Source organism: Heloderma suspectum, chromosome 2 (assembly GCF_057233095.1).
Source record: "Heloderma suspectum isolate Gila_16-S chromosome 2, 16-S_ref, whole genome shotgun sequence".
Taxonomy (NCBI): domain Eukaryota; kingdom Metazoa; phylum Chordata; class Lepidosauria; order Squamata; family Helodermatidae; genus Heloderma; species Heloderma suspectum.
The window spans coordinates 252158052-252174825 of record NC_139459.1 but is presented as its reverse complement, the minus strand read 5'-3'; the positions used below and the strand labels follow the sequence as shown (position 1 = coordinate 252174825).

The 16774-nt window shown below is 42.2% G+C and overlaps 1 protein-coding gene across 6 annotated transcripts in view; it reads right to left on the bottom strand.

Moving 5' to 3' along the window:
* Positions 1–2040: 2040 nt before the first annotated feature.
* Positions 2041–16774, bottom strand: part of PRELID2 (PRELI domain containing 2) — a 53695-nt gene continuing 38961 nt past the window's right edge. For 2 of the 6 annotated variants that reach the window (XR_014788382.1, XM_084838765.1), the window contains 2 exons: positions 10207–10272; positions 2041–8762 (listed from right to left, as the gene is read on the bottom strand). Coding sequence is in view for 5 of the 6 variants with exons in the window: in XM_084838765.1 (XP_084694891.1) it covers positions 8605–8762; positions 10207–10272 (224 nt within the window). In the remaining variant the exon portion in view is untranslated. The remainder of the gene's footprint in view (positions 8763–10206; positions 10273–16774) is intronic. The other 4 variants (XM_084838766.1, XM_084838768.1, XM_084838762.1 and 1 more) reach the window with 2 other exon arrangements.

Below are 16774 nucleotides of genomic sequence, written 5' to 3'. Positions count from 1 at the left end.
TTCTGTTACAGTATGTGAGAACGGGTGATGGTTTGGTTCGGTGAAATGAAGTATCTTCCATATCCAAACATTTTCTAGAAATTAACTGGTGAACATAAATACAGACTAATTAGTTAATACCGAAGACTGTCAACTTGTCTTATACGTATTGCTTTTGAAGTGAATTAGCAAAACTAAAGCCTACTGATTCAGACACATTTAGGCCATAAACCTCCAGGCAATGATTTAATCCAAGTGGGCAACTTCAGGAAGTCCAGGGGCCATTTTCACACACATACCCTGCAGCCACACCCCCAGATGCCAAAAAAATATTTTAAAAATAAAAATGGTGTTCATAGTGGCTAAAGAGCACCTAAAGGGTCAAAATTAGCTTGCAAACAATTAGCTAGTAGCCACCATGGTTGCCATTTTTTCTAAAAAAAAATTAAATGAATTAGGGGGCAGCAGGGGCACACCCCTAATTTAATCTAACAGATCTCCCTAATCTGCATAAGCATTCACATTAGTCATCTCCCTCCTATTACTTTGCCAAGATCTCATGTGTGCCTAGCTTGCTCCTAGTTTCATTGAAATTTCAGAACTCACGAAGTCCTTCTCCTTTCCCCTACCAGTAGCTGCCAATGCCCTTACATTTTACACACAATGGATTGGATCCAGGAGCTGTCTTCAACAGGAAGGGTCCATCCATGATAAGTTGGGCTGTGCTCACAGAAGATCCCTCTGCCTGATTTGGGGGGATCCCTCTCCCCCCTCCACAGCTCACCCCATTCAGCAGGGTCTCCTGACTCTCTGTGTAGCATTTTCAGGGGACTGGAGGGGCTGCCATGGAAAGGAGGGTGCAGGGAAGTCCAATTCCATCAGCACTGTTGATCCAGATTAAATCTAGATCCAACCCATCCAGTAGGTGAAGAGGATGCTCCAGTGCCTGCCTGTCTCTGAAAATTACAACATGCTAAATCTCCTTAAGTGGAATCCACTTGAGAGACCCACACATTAATTTGTTGTTGTTGTTCAGTCGTTAAGTCATGTCCGACTCTTCATGACCCCATGGACCATAGCACGCCAGGCCTTCCTGTCCTGCGCTCTCTCCCGGAATGTGCTCAGGTTCATATTCATTGCATCGGTGATGCTATCTAGCCATCTCATCCTCTGCCGTCCCCTTCTCCTTTTGCCTTCAATCTTTCCCAGCATCAGGATCTTTTCCAGTGAGTTTTCTCTTCGCATTAGGTGGCCAAAGTATTTGAGCTTCAGCTTCAGTATCTGTCCTTCCAATGAGCAGTCAGGGTTGATTTCCATTAGGATTGACTGATCCACACATTAATAATGCAGTGCAATCCTATACATGTTTACTCAGAAGTAATTCCCAGTGACTGAATGGGGCTTACCCCTAAATACATATGTATAACCATATTTAATAGTAAGTCCCATTGAATTCAATGTGAATTGCTTTTGAGTACACAAGTTTAGGATCAGTTGGTTAATTACTAAGCCATTTTACAATGGAGTTAAGACACCCTTTTGAAATCCTATCATTTGTGTGTCTAATCACCTTTAGTCGTCCAAATTATTTTGGGATATGTTGTACTGGGAAAGTTTTTTTTTTTTTTTTAAGAAAGCTAATCCTTTTTATTACTTACCAAACTGTCAAGACATTAACAAGGGCTACTAAGCCCCCAGATGTACGTTTATGCTGCTTTTATTGCATATTTAACAGAATAATTTTACACACATTATTATGAGATCAAATGAAAAACAGGGCCGAAATTCTGAGAAAGGTAAAATTCTTTCCTTGTTAATATATTCAATCCATAATTCTGACAAGTTCGAATAACCTTGTGGCCAGTTTATTATTCCTCACCCCTCCTCCCATTTGCTCAGGAGTCATCCTTTATGCCGTTTGCCTATAATTTCTAAGTAACTCATTTTGAAACTTGGTTTTGTGTGTTTTTTGTTACATATTTTAGCAGGGAAACAGAGTGTACGGAATACCAATAGACTATTTGAAGGGCAAACATTATGAAGGATCACAAGCCATTTTTTAAATCAAGCTGTGCATTTATTATAGAAATGGAAGTGAAAAACATCATTTATTATTTCATTAGCCATTCCTTAGTGATCGATTTTTCCGCACATACATGCTATAAAGCAAATTCTAGCATAATGTTAAAATATTGCAAATGATTTGTAGCTTAAGAATCAGACTCTCAAAATATTATTTATGCTTAACATCTATGGAAAAAAGTTTGAATTTCTTTCTAGATCACATTTTTAGAGAACAGACACTGCAAGCACTTCAGCATAACCAAATTCGCGAGCATTTAGACATCTCAAGAGCTCAAAGTGTGTGGCGTGTTTCATCACAACGTTCTATTCCACAAGGATGTAGGTTGTCCAAGCCAGCAGCCAAGACTGTGAACTGCAAACAAACATGCAGTTGACAAGCCTCCCCCACAACCTTGCTTGCCAGTGGTTAAGTGGAATAACTGGTGACATTGGGCAACATGCAATGTTGTCAAATAGTGCTAGCAGAGCTCTGCCAAATCTTCCCATTGCATAAGTGTTTGCACAAACATAACTTTAGTTGCCCTCTCCTCTTGTGCATACTGTGGAACCTAGTTTCCATTAGCACATCATCATTTTCACTAGTGGAATGACACAGTTGGATACTGCCCATTGCGTTGCCATTGTTGTCGGAACATACCAGTCTAGGCATTTATTGGTGCACACAACATGTCTTGGACTCACCGCATTACGCCATACAGCGGCTCACCCTGGCACTCACACCCATTGTGGGAAGAATCTTCGTGCCTTCATATCAGCATACTTCTATAGCACCATCCTAAAACTGTCAATAAGATGGGGGCAATCTACATAGATCCATGTGGTGAGCCATATGGATCATCCCTCAACCTACTGCTCCACACATTACAGCTACTGTTACAGCGACTGCAGCTACATAACAGCGACTTCATCTGCTATGCAGAGGTCATTTTAAGATTGTAATGTATAGATGAGCCCTTAGGAAAGCTGCTTGCTGATATGTGAACGTATCTGTGCCATCATTCAGATAGTACAAGATAACCCCTTTTCTAAATACTGAAAGTAATCTCCATTTCGGAGGAGGAGAAAAGGCGCTCTGGGAACCACATATGAAAAGCAGACTAAACTTCTCTGAGCTCTGAAGTACCTGATGTTAAACAAAAATATAAATTTCTACCTTCCTGGAGTGAAATGGTACATGCAAAACAGATTTTAGCTACAGCACACTAAAGAAGTGAAGAAGAATCTCACGCAACCTAAAAGCCTTAATGATGGTACAATGATATAATATAGAGATGCATGAATCATCAAGCTCGAGCTCCATGGCATTCTCTCAATTCCACCTTAAAGCTTGTTCCAACTTGTGTCTATATCAAGACTGTGATCTTTGGGTTTTTCTTTTTGAATGAAAATTCAACCATATTTTCATATTTTTCCAGATGTACACATGTGCATTTTTTAAACATATGCATTCTTCTCCCATTTATTAAAGTGTGTTGGTGTGTATTTTTTAAAAGAACACATTTTTAAATAAGCATTTTCAAAAGTTGCTGAACTCTTTCTTTTGGCCTGTGAAACACATTGCAAGCTTGGAAAGGACTTCAACCACAGATTGCATCTGAATCCACATTGGGACCAGGGGAATGCACACTGGGTAAATCCTAGTCACAAACAAATGAACTAATTTCTCATCCATCCCTAGATATAACAAAATGATGCTGATCCAGAAAATACTTTTGGACAATTTTCCACCCAAATCAAAGAGTAGCTGGAATGAGCGACTGGCAGCTGGTGTGTGAAGCCCAGCAGCCAGGTGGAGAACCTTGACCACTAAGGCAGCTGCCACCTAAAGCAGCTATTTCCAGTGGATAGTACTATTTACCCAGGGACCAGCCATAGGTGGACCCTTTGGAAAACCCTTCAGGTAGCTATGAAGTTTAGGGTGCCATTCAGCTAGGAAAACTTGGGAGTGCCGTGTCAGAAGGGTTTTGGGGGGGAGGGAGGGATGATGCAACTGGAACTGTTGTGATAGTCTTGACTGGTTGGAAAGGCTGTTTAGAAGTGGAATGGTGCTGAAAGGAGGACTATATATTTTGGGGACCTGGGCAAAGCCACTGACAGAACAGGAGAGACATGGCAGCGGGACATGGTCAAGCTATCATATGGGAAAACCGTCTGACTGTATATTGTGAACCGCCCAGAGAGCTTCAGCTATTGGGCAGTATAGAAATGAAATAAAATAAATAAGAATTGGTCACTTTGCCTTATGGATAACTCCCAACCAGTCATATCCTGGTAACCTGTGTGGTAGCCCCCAAGGTTTCAAAGTCTTGCTGCTGAACGCCAGCTTGATTACCGGGAAAACATGTCATCCAGGACTTGATCCTGGATGAACATACCAACCTGGCATATACCATGGAGACCAAGTTGGATGAAGTAGGAGAGGTGACTGTCTCAGTTATGCCCACCAAGTATTTCTGAATTTCAGTATTCAGGACAAGAATTATCCTGATGTACCATTTGCCCTGCTGCCCAGCATTCTCTCTACCTGAGCTGGCTGAGGTAGTCTCAGAGATGATGTTGGAGTCTCCCCCCCACCCCGGTGGTTGTTCTGGGGAACATCAATGCCCATGCCAAAGCCTCCCTATCAGGAGCGGTTCAGGAATTCATGGTTGCTATAGCCTATCCCAAGTAATTTCTGGCCCCACGCATTCAACTGCACATACCTTAGACCCACGTTTTCCTGTTGGATGGGATGAGGGTGATCTGAGTGTACAGCAGCTTAGTATAGATCACTACAGTGTCTCGATATGGGGTATCTTACGATAGATGGGACAGATCACTATCTGATCAGGTTTAGAATGAGTAGCACCCAAAACATTCACAAGAGCAGGAAGCCTATAGAGATGGCCCACTCTAGGATGGATCCAATGTTTTCCTGATGGCTTTGGGGGATTTTCCTGTAACACAAGCTGTTGAAGCCCTGGTCAACCTTTGGAATGAGGAAATGGCTTGGATAGTTGACAAACTTGCTTTTGAACAACCTCTCCCTGAACATGGTGTTAAACTAGCTCCTTGGTGGTCTGAGAAGCTGGCAACAATGAAATAAGAGGGAAGACAACTAGGGCAACACTGGAGGAAGACATATGATGAGTATGATCCAACTCCAGCTAGAGCCCATATTAGAGCCTACTCTGTGACGGTGAAGGCAGTAAATAATTGTACTTTGCGTCTGCTTTAAGCTAACCAATGAAGTCGTTTCAAGGAGTTCAAGGTTTTTAACATCTTGGGTCACAAGATGGAGCAAAAGACTACTCAGTATCCTGCTGTGACCAATTTGCAAGGCCTTTTACAGATAAAGTCACTCATATGTCTTCATTCCAACTTAGATGCTGCTGTTAGAGCAGTACAAGTAGATGTACCTCTGGCATCTGCTTGTCCAGTTAAATTGGGAACATTTCAGTTTATGCAGCCCAAGGATGTGGAAAGGATTATTGGAGAGGTCAAACTACATGTGTAATCGACCTTTGCTCAGCCTGACTCATAAGAGCAGCTAGAGGCAGTGATTGATGGGAGTGATAAATACCTTATTGTGAGAGGTGTGGTCCTGCATGTTTGAAAATGCTATGATGAGATAGTTACTGGGGAAAAAACTCCCTTACTCCCACTATACTGGAGAATTTCTGACCAGTCTCTTAACATTCCATTCTTGGGCCAGGTGCTTGAGCATATGGCGGCTTCTCAGCTCCAGGTTTTCCAAAGTGACATAAGTCTGCCTGAAATCATGCACTCTAGCATCACCATGTGGCTTCAGCACACACCCTTTTATCAGGAGTTCACAAGGGAATAAGGAACCTTGGATGGTTCCCAAGGGGGTGGATCTGCAAATTGCAGTTCTTTAGTTCAGCAGTGTGACACATCAGCCTCAGGGGCAGAGTTAGAGATGGATTTCTCTTTCAACGGATGGCTTGCAGAGTTCTTTTTCTCAGGATAGTCCTTGGACTAGCTTGGGCTGTGGGATCCCTGAAGTAAATTCTTACTATTATTTATTACATTTCTATACCGCCCAATAGCCAAAGCTCTCTGGGTGGTTTACAAAGATTAAAAACATTAAAAATACAGTATACAGAGATTAAAAGCCATTTACATAAAAACACATGAACAGACAATATACACAAGAGAACATATATCTAAAATGACGTCAAACAAGCAATCTCAAGCAAGCAACCATAACCATAAGACAATCCAGGATCAATTAAACTTATCATATACAGCCAAATGCCTGAGAGAAAGGTCTTAACCTGGTGCCGAAAAGATAGCAATGTTGGCACCATGCGGACCTCACTAGGGTGATCATTCCATAATTGGGGGGGCCACCACCGAGAAGGACCTCTCCCGTGTTGCTGTCTTCCGAGCTTCCCTCAGAGTAGGCAGCCAGAGAAGGACCTTAGATGTTGAGCATAGTGTATGGGTAGGTTCATGTTGGGAGAGGCACTCCATCAGTTATTGTGGTCCCAAGCTGTGTAAACTCCTGCTGACATATGTCTGTAAAGGTCCCCCCTGCTTTAGGCCATAGCCAAAGCATCTGGAGACAGGACCATGGCCATACCATCAGTAGTGATCTACTCCAGTCAGGTCAGCAGAGATATTTCCATTGATATGACTTGGAAAAAAATATTATGTTCCTATGGCGCTGTACACACACACACACACACACACACACACACACCATTCATTACTATTAACTATGAATTGACAGGCATATGCAACTGTTGCATACACCATTCATTACTATCAACTATGAATTGACAGGCATAATTCAACTGTTGGTACAGCACTGAAATTTATTTAGATCTGTTGAACAAGGCAATTCACTTCTTAACAACTTCCACTGGGGGCTCAGTCACATGAAAGCTGCTTCTGCCTTGTTTTTGGATACTGGATAGAGAAAAAAGTGATTTTGTTTCAAAGTCGAGTGGGCCCTTCACTTGCTCTCCATACTTTCTGGAATACTGTCAGTGGCAACATTCATATCCTGGCCTTGCTTTCATTTCAGTGCAAATACACATGAAGCTTGCTCTGTGTCTTCTGTCTCCCTATGTTAATCCTTACCTCATGAATGGAAAAAACGGGGAGAAAACCTTGTAGATCAAGGGCGGAAGGCCTCACTTGTTTCTCAACACTAGCACTGCTTGGAATCACGTGTCCCTCTTTCCCACTTCCTGCCCTCAACACGGTTAGCAAGAGAACAGGAAGAGAAGGCAACCAGTCGGCCAGCTGGCACACTTTTCAGTCCCATTAGCCAGCTGTCATCAAATAGTTGTTCAAATGACTGGTTAGGCTGGCTTTTGCTGAGGGGAATGAATTAAAAGGGACCTGACATAACTGCTGTGCCTGGTAAATCTAAATTTAATTCAGATTGCTCCAGCAATCTCAGTCATAAAACTGCAGGTGACAAGGTTGAAAAGGACATGATTTTATGTCAAAACAACATAATCCTCCCTACTAGTCAAGGCCATAATTTTATTTTGCCAGGACTTAAATATGTCTAACACTGAGAGTTTACCTAAGCATAACTCCGCAGACCATATCATATTTACAACGTCTACCCAATGCAGAGGAGTTACCAGCTCTGGGTAGATATTAACACTCCTCCCAGCACTTCAGCTAACAGCATAATGCTGTACGTGGAGACATTTAAATACTTATTAGCAGCATGGTACCACCACTAGAATCAGCCGGGCAAAATCTATTATGGACTATTATTGCTTGAGAATCTGGCCTTTGTTTGTTTTCATTTTAGATGAGGATAGTCCCATAAAATTTCACACTTTATGTAGATTGAATGGTTTACAAACACAAACTGAAAAAAAACACCGGACAAGGTTTAAGTTAGAAAGCCAGAAGTTCAGCCCTCAAGTCAACCTAGCATTTAATTAGATGCCAATATATATTGAGAGTACTTTAAACCTACCTATTAAACATATCAGCACTGAAAGACTGACCAAGGTTACCGTCTAAGAATAAATGTTGCCACTGGAGTTCAGTAGTAAGAAAGAAAGTTCAAAGATCTTTAGTTACAAGCTTTTACAGAATGAGAAAGCTAGTCAAGTTTTACAATAGTTCCTATTTTAGAGAGAGAGATACTGGCAAACAAAAAGACATGAATTGTATTTGTATTTGCTTTTAAAGAATGTTTTCGCAGAATAAAAGAAGTTAGAAAGTTTTGAAAAAATCTTGAATTCTTGTGGAGTCTTCATGTGATATAAATTCACAGTACCTGCCAATAAAGCATCTCAGTTTCAGTTGCACTGCTATGGAATAGATTCTCTGTCCTGGGCAAAAGGCTATGTATTAAAATAGAGGAAAATTCTGTTCTTCTTGCCTGATAGTTTCTCCACAAGTCCAAAGGTATGGGGGGCTATTTTTCATCTCAGTGATTTTCTGTGAGCACTTAAGTCTTTGGAGATTGCAGCATAAGTACACAGAGATGCATTTTTCAGAACACCCTTCTATTATCCATGATCACACTGAAGCATACACTTTTAAATGATGTCATTCCATTTATGTGATTTGAAGTAGTTTGTAGACTATTGTCTTATTTTGCCCATTCTTTCCTTCTTCGTTAAAATAACCCATACAGTAAACTTCACCAAGAATCACGGTTGGTAAAAAGGACATATTGCTGTGGTTCAGCTTTAGACACATGGAGATTTCTTCTCCTGAAAGGTACAAAAAAAAGTATCTCATAGAAGAACATTTATTACAAACCAATCAACAGGCATTTTCTTTCTTTTCTAGAACTACTAGAAAAGACATAACCCTCCACAACTATTTGAGGGAAAATACTTTTCTAAAACCATTATTGGGAAAAGTACACGAGACTGTGCTTTTCACTAGTGGTTGCATGTTCTGCTAGTGGTTGTGCAAGTGCTAGTGCAACAACTCTTGCACCTAGAGAAAGTAGCACCCAGTGTAACCGAGCCATAATGAGTTATGAAAGCACTTGCACAATGACTTGAACAAGTGCTTGTGCAAGCAGGATCAAAGTACTGGATTTGACACATGCATATGAAGGAAGACAGGGTTTCTGCAAGTGACAGAAGGTTTGCGCAAGCACCCTGGCCTTCACGGCAAGGCCCGCAGGCCGCTAGCGGCTCGCCAAAGCTCCACGGGCAGCTCGCAAAAGCTCAGGTGGCAGAGCTGGAGGAGTGGTGAACTGAGCACTCCCACCATCACCACCACCCCGCCAGTACGACCTGCTGCTGCACTCCCTCCCTTGTGGGAGGAGGAGTGTCCCTGGAGATCAACTGCACTACAGGCAATCTCCAGCGACACCCCTCCTCCCACAATGCCCAACTCTAAGGAAGGACCTCTCCGAGCCGGGCATTTGGGCACGGCCACCTCTCTGAAGAGCCATGCTGGCTGCTTTTCCGGCTGACATGGCTCTTCAAAGAGCTTGGCTGCCCTTCAGAACCGGTGGTGGTGGAAATGCAGGAGGGAGGCAGATGTAGCAGGCAGGTGGTCAGGGAGAAGGCAGGAAGACTGGATGGGTGGGCAGAGAGAAGGCGAGAAACAGACACAGTGGGTGGGCGTGGGACAGAGAGACAGATACGGGTGGGTAGGGGAGAAGGGAGGCAGATGCAGCAGGTGGGCATGGGGGAGGTGGGGGGAGGAGGAAGACAGATGCAGCAGTCAGGGGAGACAGACACAGAGGGTGAGGGAGACAGAGAGGGTGGGGGAGACAGACACAGTTGACAGGGAGGGGGGAGACAGACACAATGAGCAGGGGGGAAGTAGACATGGAGGGTGGGGAAAAGAGGGAGATGGATGCAGTAGGCAGGGCGGGAGAGGAACAGACAGTGGTGGGAGACAGATGCAGCAGGTCAGGGAGAAGGGAGACAGTTGTGGCAGGCCTGGGAGGAGACAGAAATGGAGGGCAGGAGAGAAACAGGCACAGGGGGGTGTGGGGAGAATGGAGACAGATGCAGCAGGGGCAGGGGGAGGAAGGGCAGCTCTCACACTGAATCTGTTTTTGCCAAAGTGGCTCCCACTTGAAAAATAGTGAAGACCACTGTGCTAGTGGAATGACACCACTCGATATAACCCTATGTTATTAATTTTCATTATCATGAATTACATAAGGAATAGTATATCGATACTCACTTTTCCTGATCACAAAAATGGGCTCCCAAATTGTTCTTGTAGAAGTTTCTCCATTATTGAAATACTCTGTAAAAGAACACAGGCCAGTAATGTCGCATTATAAACATTTTACCAATGCCGATACCAATACTCCAATGTGCAATATCTTCACAAATGGAATATCCCTGTTTAGAGGTCATCTAGGCAGTCTGAGACTAATCATAGCAGTATGAAGAATTATCTCTGGCTTGACTGCTTTGCAATTAACTCATAAAGCACTGGAATCCTGCTGACAGAGAAGTCCTACAACACATTTAGGTGCACGTTTAGGGAGGGCCATAGCTCAGTGGTAGAGCATGCTTTGCATACAGAAAATCCCAGCTTGAATCCTCAACATCCTTGACTGAAAGGATCAGGTAGCAGGTGATGGGAACCAGAGACCATGGAGAGCTGCTTCCAATCATTAAAGCTAATACTGGGCTAGACAGACAAATCGTCTGAACTAGTGTAAGGCAGTTTCGTATGTTGTGCTGACAACACTGCATATTACGTTAGTATTCAAAATGGATTGCCACCATTAAGGTGACTAAGAAATCACATTTGCCTCATAGCTTGTTTGCATCAGTCATTCTACTCCCCCATGCAGCTGCTGTTTTACCCATGTAGCACCCTGAGATAGAGGCTATCAGGAGACACCATTTAATTGGTTAGCAGATGGGGTGTTTGGAGAGCTAGAGGGAGAACACACATGAACAGTCATGGAAAGAAAAGGATAAATTTTCAGGATTATAAATGTTTTAGCGTTGCAACCAGCCTCCAAAATTCATAATATGTTACAGGTAGAGATGTGAAGGCTCCCCCCAAAACCAGAAGAAATGAGGGGGGGATGTTTTCCCCAAATTTGTCTGTTTTTACCCTAACTTCCCCAGGCATTCACATAGTTGCAGGCCTATATATCACACACACCACAGCTAACCTATTGGCTCACACAGTGGGAAAATCTAGGAACCCATGAAATTATCGCAAGAGTGTTGGGCAGGTAATGGAAGGAGTGGGCACCAATCTGCAGATCCTGTCCAACCCTGTCCAATAGGTTTGGGAAAGGTGCCCAGATGGAACCACATCTTTGTCTAACAAACAAAGTGATAAGCAGCTTCCCACATTCCTAAAGGACTCTTCCTTCCATGTCCCTTCACAAAAGTGCTGGGCAGGCTTCTGGTAAGTTTAAATGGGGCTGGAAGGTCCTGATGGCCAGCTGGCCACACCTTGGAACGTTCTGAGCTGTATGCTCACAACTCATACATACTTTTAAAAAATACAGTGAAACTACAGCTGCAGCATCTATTTGCCTTGTGGATATTTGTGGATTGTACGGATGCAAGATCTCTTTATTTACCTGCACACCTACATTGCGTGGAATAATATTTCAGCCCTGGACTGTGGCAATTTTGATAAGTGTGTAGGCATCATGGCCACCATGCCAACCAGAACCTGGTAGTTTGGTTGTAGTGTTTACCCCACACTGCTTAGTCACCAACATCACAAATCTGGGTGAGTGTTCAACAGTGGCCATGAGCCAAAGCCTCATAGAATCTCTTTGTTCCATTCTAGCAAAAGGGAAACTCCAGCAGTTATCGTGATGAATGCCCCCTCCCGCAAAAACTACAGCCAAGTTTCCTCTCTCATTATAAAGGAGTACGGTAAGCCATACAAGTGCAGACACCATCACAACTTTGGATCACTACCAATGCCAATAACCTGAACAACCTGATCGGGCAGTCTTTCAATTTGGTTTCCCATCAAGAAAATGTTTAAAACAGCAATTGTTTTCAGAGTGGTCCTTTGCAAACATGTATTCAAAATTGGTCTAAACTTTGCTTTTAAAAAAATAATCAGGCAAGTGGTTTCCTTTTCTGTCTCCTTCATCTCCACAGGAAGTGAGAACTTGCTAACACAGCCCATCAGCCTACATTAAGTTTGCCACCATTTACTAAGTAGAGCACTAATTGACATGTGGAAAAACTGAGGTTTGCCTTGGGAATTTTAAAATGTTATTTATTGAATCAATTATGTTCAAAGTGTGTCAGTTGCTTTTCCTTTGTTCCTTATAGCACAGCTGTTTTATGGGGAACTGTTTGATAGAAGGGCTGGGGCAGGAGGGAAATTTATGAAATAAATACGGAATAAAGGGCAGTTGTAAGTCAGCATTACTGTTCTTTTCAGTTATATAAGTCTAATCAATATAGTCCTTTCAACTAAAGTTCTTAGGCTTATCTATTTATTTTAAGAATGTATAGCTCAAACATTGATTTTAAAAATGGATTTCATGGTTGTTCGCATAGCAAATAAATAAATCTACAAGTAAAAACATAAAACAACAACATTGGGAGAAATAACTATTCCACCAGCTGAAAATACAATAATTTAAAACACCTTGGCAAATAAAACGGTTTTAACCACGCACTGAAAATAATACAGTGTTTGTACCAGGCATACCTCCCTCAGGAGGGCATTCCAAATTTAGGGTGGTATCACAGAGAAGGCCCTCTCTTATTTACATGCACAATGTACTTCTCCTCAAGATGGAACATGGAGAAGGGCCTCCCCTGACAATCTTAATGCATGGCCAGGTTGAGATGGGAGGAGGCACTCCTTCACATATTTGCGCCCAAAACAGTTTAGGGCTTTAAAAGGAAGCACCAGCACCTTGAATTAGACTCCAAAGTGAATAGGCAACTAATGTAGTTCTTTCCAAACTGATTTAACATGGCCCACCCAAACAGACCAGCCAGAATTCTAGCTAGCTGAATTCCATGCTAAATGAAGTTTAAATCTTGGCCCAAGAGATCAAGCTTTGAAGTGCTAAATGTACAACACTTACAATGCAATGATGTACCTGAAATGCAAAACAAACTTCACCTAACCATTAAGATGCCTACCTTTTCACATATAGCTTAAATTTTGTTTGTTTATTCATTATTTCTTTAACTGTTCTCATTTTTATAACTCAGAATGTTCATAACATACTGAGTTCATTTTTTAACCATCCAATTTGTCTTTTTATCTCTTGAACCTGGATGTAAGTTATTTAATTTAATTAATTCATTCAGGGCACAATCCTACAGCTGCTAGTCAGCGGCTAAACAGCCATAGGATATGTTGGTTTCGGGGAACTGACCTCAGAGCCCACGCTCCAAGGTCAGTTCCCTGAGAACCAACCTTTCCCCCCTCCCGTTCTGCCTTGTAGGCAGCGTGGAACAGCCCCCACACTCCACGCTCAGAAGAGGAGCGTGGAGTGGCAAAAATGGGGCATTCCAGGGTGGGGAAGGCAGAAATGCCGGTACGACACATCCAGTGTGTCATCCGGCAACCGCTTCCCCCGCTCCGCCTTCCTACAGCTAGACAGCCGAAATCAGCTGTCTAGCCACACATGCAAGGCGGCTGAAGTGCGGAGGGGACAATCCCCTCCACATTTCTCCTGCCTTGCAATTGATAGGCAGTTCCCTCTGAGTTCGGAGGCAGCCGCCTATCCCAGTAGGATTTCTCCCTCTGCCATGGAAACATATTATTATACTTTACCTAACCATTACTAACCATTTGAATTTCCATTTGTCCTCAGTATCTGGCATATACAGTTCTTGCAACAGCTACCACATGAGTCTAACAGCATGATCCTAAGTGTCAAGGGCTCCTTGGAGGCCTCTCTCAGTCTAATCCAGTAGCCAAGTCCAGACACAGACAAAGGGATTCCTTTCAAAGCTTTATTCTTCTTTTACAACTTAACAACTATACCGTTTGCAACTAGATCTGAGCAGCACAGTACCTATGCCCTAAGTTGGAACAGTTGGTCCCCGTTTGAAAGGGAATTACTGGCAGACCCCTGAACTTAAGGACTAGGGAGAGTCCCTCCCCTTTTCCCTTGGATCCTCTGGGCGCAGCCGTTGTTTGCGCGCCAACCGGGCACTATGCTTCCTTTCCGCGCCCTCCATCTGGCGCCGCTCTCTGCGTCGGCGTTGCACGTCCACCAAGTCTGCTATCTGCGCTCTGTTACTCCCTGGACTGCTATCTAAGCTAGGAATGTTGGTGGGAGGAATCTCCGTCAGCTGTTGGCCCTGGGAAAGAGGAGCGCGCTCCCCTCCCAGGAGCGACTGCTCTTCCTCAGAATCAGAACTACTCTGGGATTCTATGGGCTCAGTGTCCACCCTGACACTATGCTTGATTACAGGTAACTAGGTTCTACTGAGTTCAATGGGACTTGCTATGTAGTAAGTTTGTTTAGGATTGCAGCCTAAGACTGCAATCCTATGGCCACTAACCTGGGAGTAGCCCCATTGAAGACAGTAAGACTTCTGAGTAAACATGCATAGGATTATACTTCAGATGTTTCCAGAAAGATTGTCTCTCTTGCATTTAGTAAAAGACAAAATAGATGGATCAAGTTATAAATTGATCTTAACTGTCTTAAGATCATATCTGTCTTAAATGATAAAATCACCTTCCTTTCTGGAACTTTCTGGAAAACTTGTAATTTGAACTATAACTTTTATTTATAGCTTTACAAGCAGTTGGTTACCTGTGAACAACATTCACAAGATAAAGCAAATCTAACAAAAGCAGTTGGCTTTATGGACATAAATAAACTCCTGACTTTGAATTATAGAGAAAACCATTGTTGTTCATGAAATCTGCATGCCAAGAGCTTTCCAATGAAGTATGTTTCATGCGAATCAGTCAATGGGAAGGCAGTCAAAAAGGGATAACCAACTAAGTCCCAACTTAGACAGACAGACAGACAGACAGACATCCTGAGGGGTACAACACAATCCTATGCACATCCTCTTGGAATGAAGTCCCACTGTGATAAATATGAACTTAATCCCAGGACAGTGTATGCAAAATTTCAGCTGTGAGGTATCATCTAGACAATGTCTTAAAACAATTCTCTCTAATGTTCATATTCAAAGAAAAACCATCAACAGAATATCCATCAATATTCTCTGCTTATTGTGGTATATCTTCTCTAACGTCTTGAAGCGTTAATTACCATATAATCTCTCACTTGTTAAAACTCATATCCATATTCCAAAAGGAGTTTGTAGTTTCATGAGAAAGTATATTAGCTATCATTAATAACTTTTCAAAATGTATTGGATTTGTCCATTTGATCTTTAAAAGGACAGCTAATGTGCCCTAATCTAAAGCACTCAAACTAAAGGGGACTCAAGCCATTCATTTGGATCTCAGGTTCACTACAGGATGTGTCGCCCCTATCATTGTCAATTAAATCCCTATATTTATATATCCCATGTTCCCACCAGATTTTATTTTTTCCTTGCTCTATATTAGATGATAAACCATCTATTAAAAAAGCTGTCAGTGACTTCAATTGGTTCACCCATACTCCGCTCCTGTCTCACATTTTTAACAAATTTGATAATTAAAAAAATAATATTTTTACTTCTCTTGGATGTGAGCTGTTGATTATTCATAATATCACCTGTAATGTTTTCTGTGATGCTTTTCTGACTAACAAATCATGGAGTCGTTTGATGATTTTCAAGAGCAAGATTCTCACACACACATACACACACACTTCTGCCTGGCTTGGATGTCATGCTCTAATCCTCCAATGACTTTCCCTCATGCCCTCTCCCACACCAATTCCCTACTCTTCAGCATGATTTGATGAACAAAGTTACTTATGCCACCACTGAAAGGCTGTAAATGCAAATATTTTCTGACATGGATACTGATACAAGATAATTCTTTCTATTTGGTTTCCATATAAAACCTGCATTAAGTGACTTTGTTTTGGAATCCGAGGTATGTACCACGTATGTCCAAGTGTGTCCACGTATTTCTGGCCGAAACTACTGGTCAATCATGAATGACTTATCTTGCTTGTGCCGAGCATGGACGTAATGGGAAAATGAAAAGCAAGGCTAGCCATCCAAAAATAGTAACTGAAAATGCTTGTGGTTGAAAGAAGATTTGAACCTTCTACAACAAAAAAGAATGCCAAGTAAATGTTCAAATAAAATGAGCTTCCAAGTTTATCTGGCAGCACAGACAGCATAAGTCTGACTAGAGGGTTTTTTAAAAAATCAATGATTGTCTTTATTTAGTACAGAAAGAAGAGCTGATGTAGCAGTGATCACTTCCACTCATGATGTAGAGCGGCTCTAGCTGCACAATCTTAAATTCTGTCCTATTCTGACATTTATCCAGAGAACCCCCAAAAGGTGCCAAAATCAATTGTTTTCAGTTCTCCAATTTATAGTGCCAAGTCTTTTCAATTGTTCATATATATCAGCCACCAGGAGGATGAATGAAATCTACAAGATCTTGTTTATATATACATATATAATCTACAGGGTAAGAAAGGGGATTTGATTCTTTCCTTTACCTGCCTTAATACATTCCACATCTTTTCCTAGCTAAACAGGACATACAGATGCCACTGTCCCATGCCCCCACCCTGTAGTACTTAAAAGCCTGACACCATCTCACTGGTGCAGGTTGTGCAAGCAGTGCCATATGATAAAGCCATGTACAGTATCTATACATGTTCTTCTTCTGGAGAAGATAT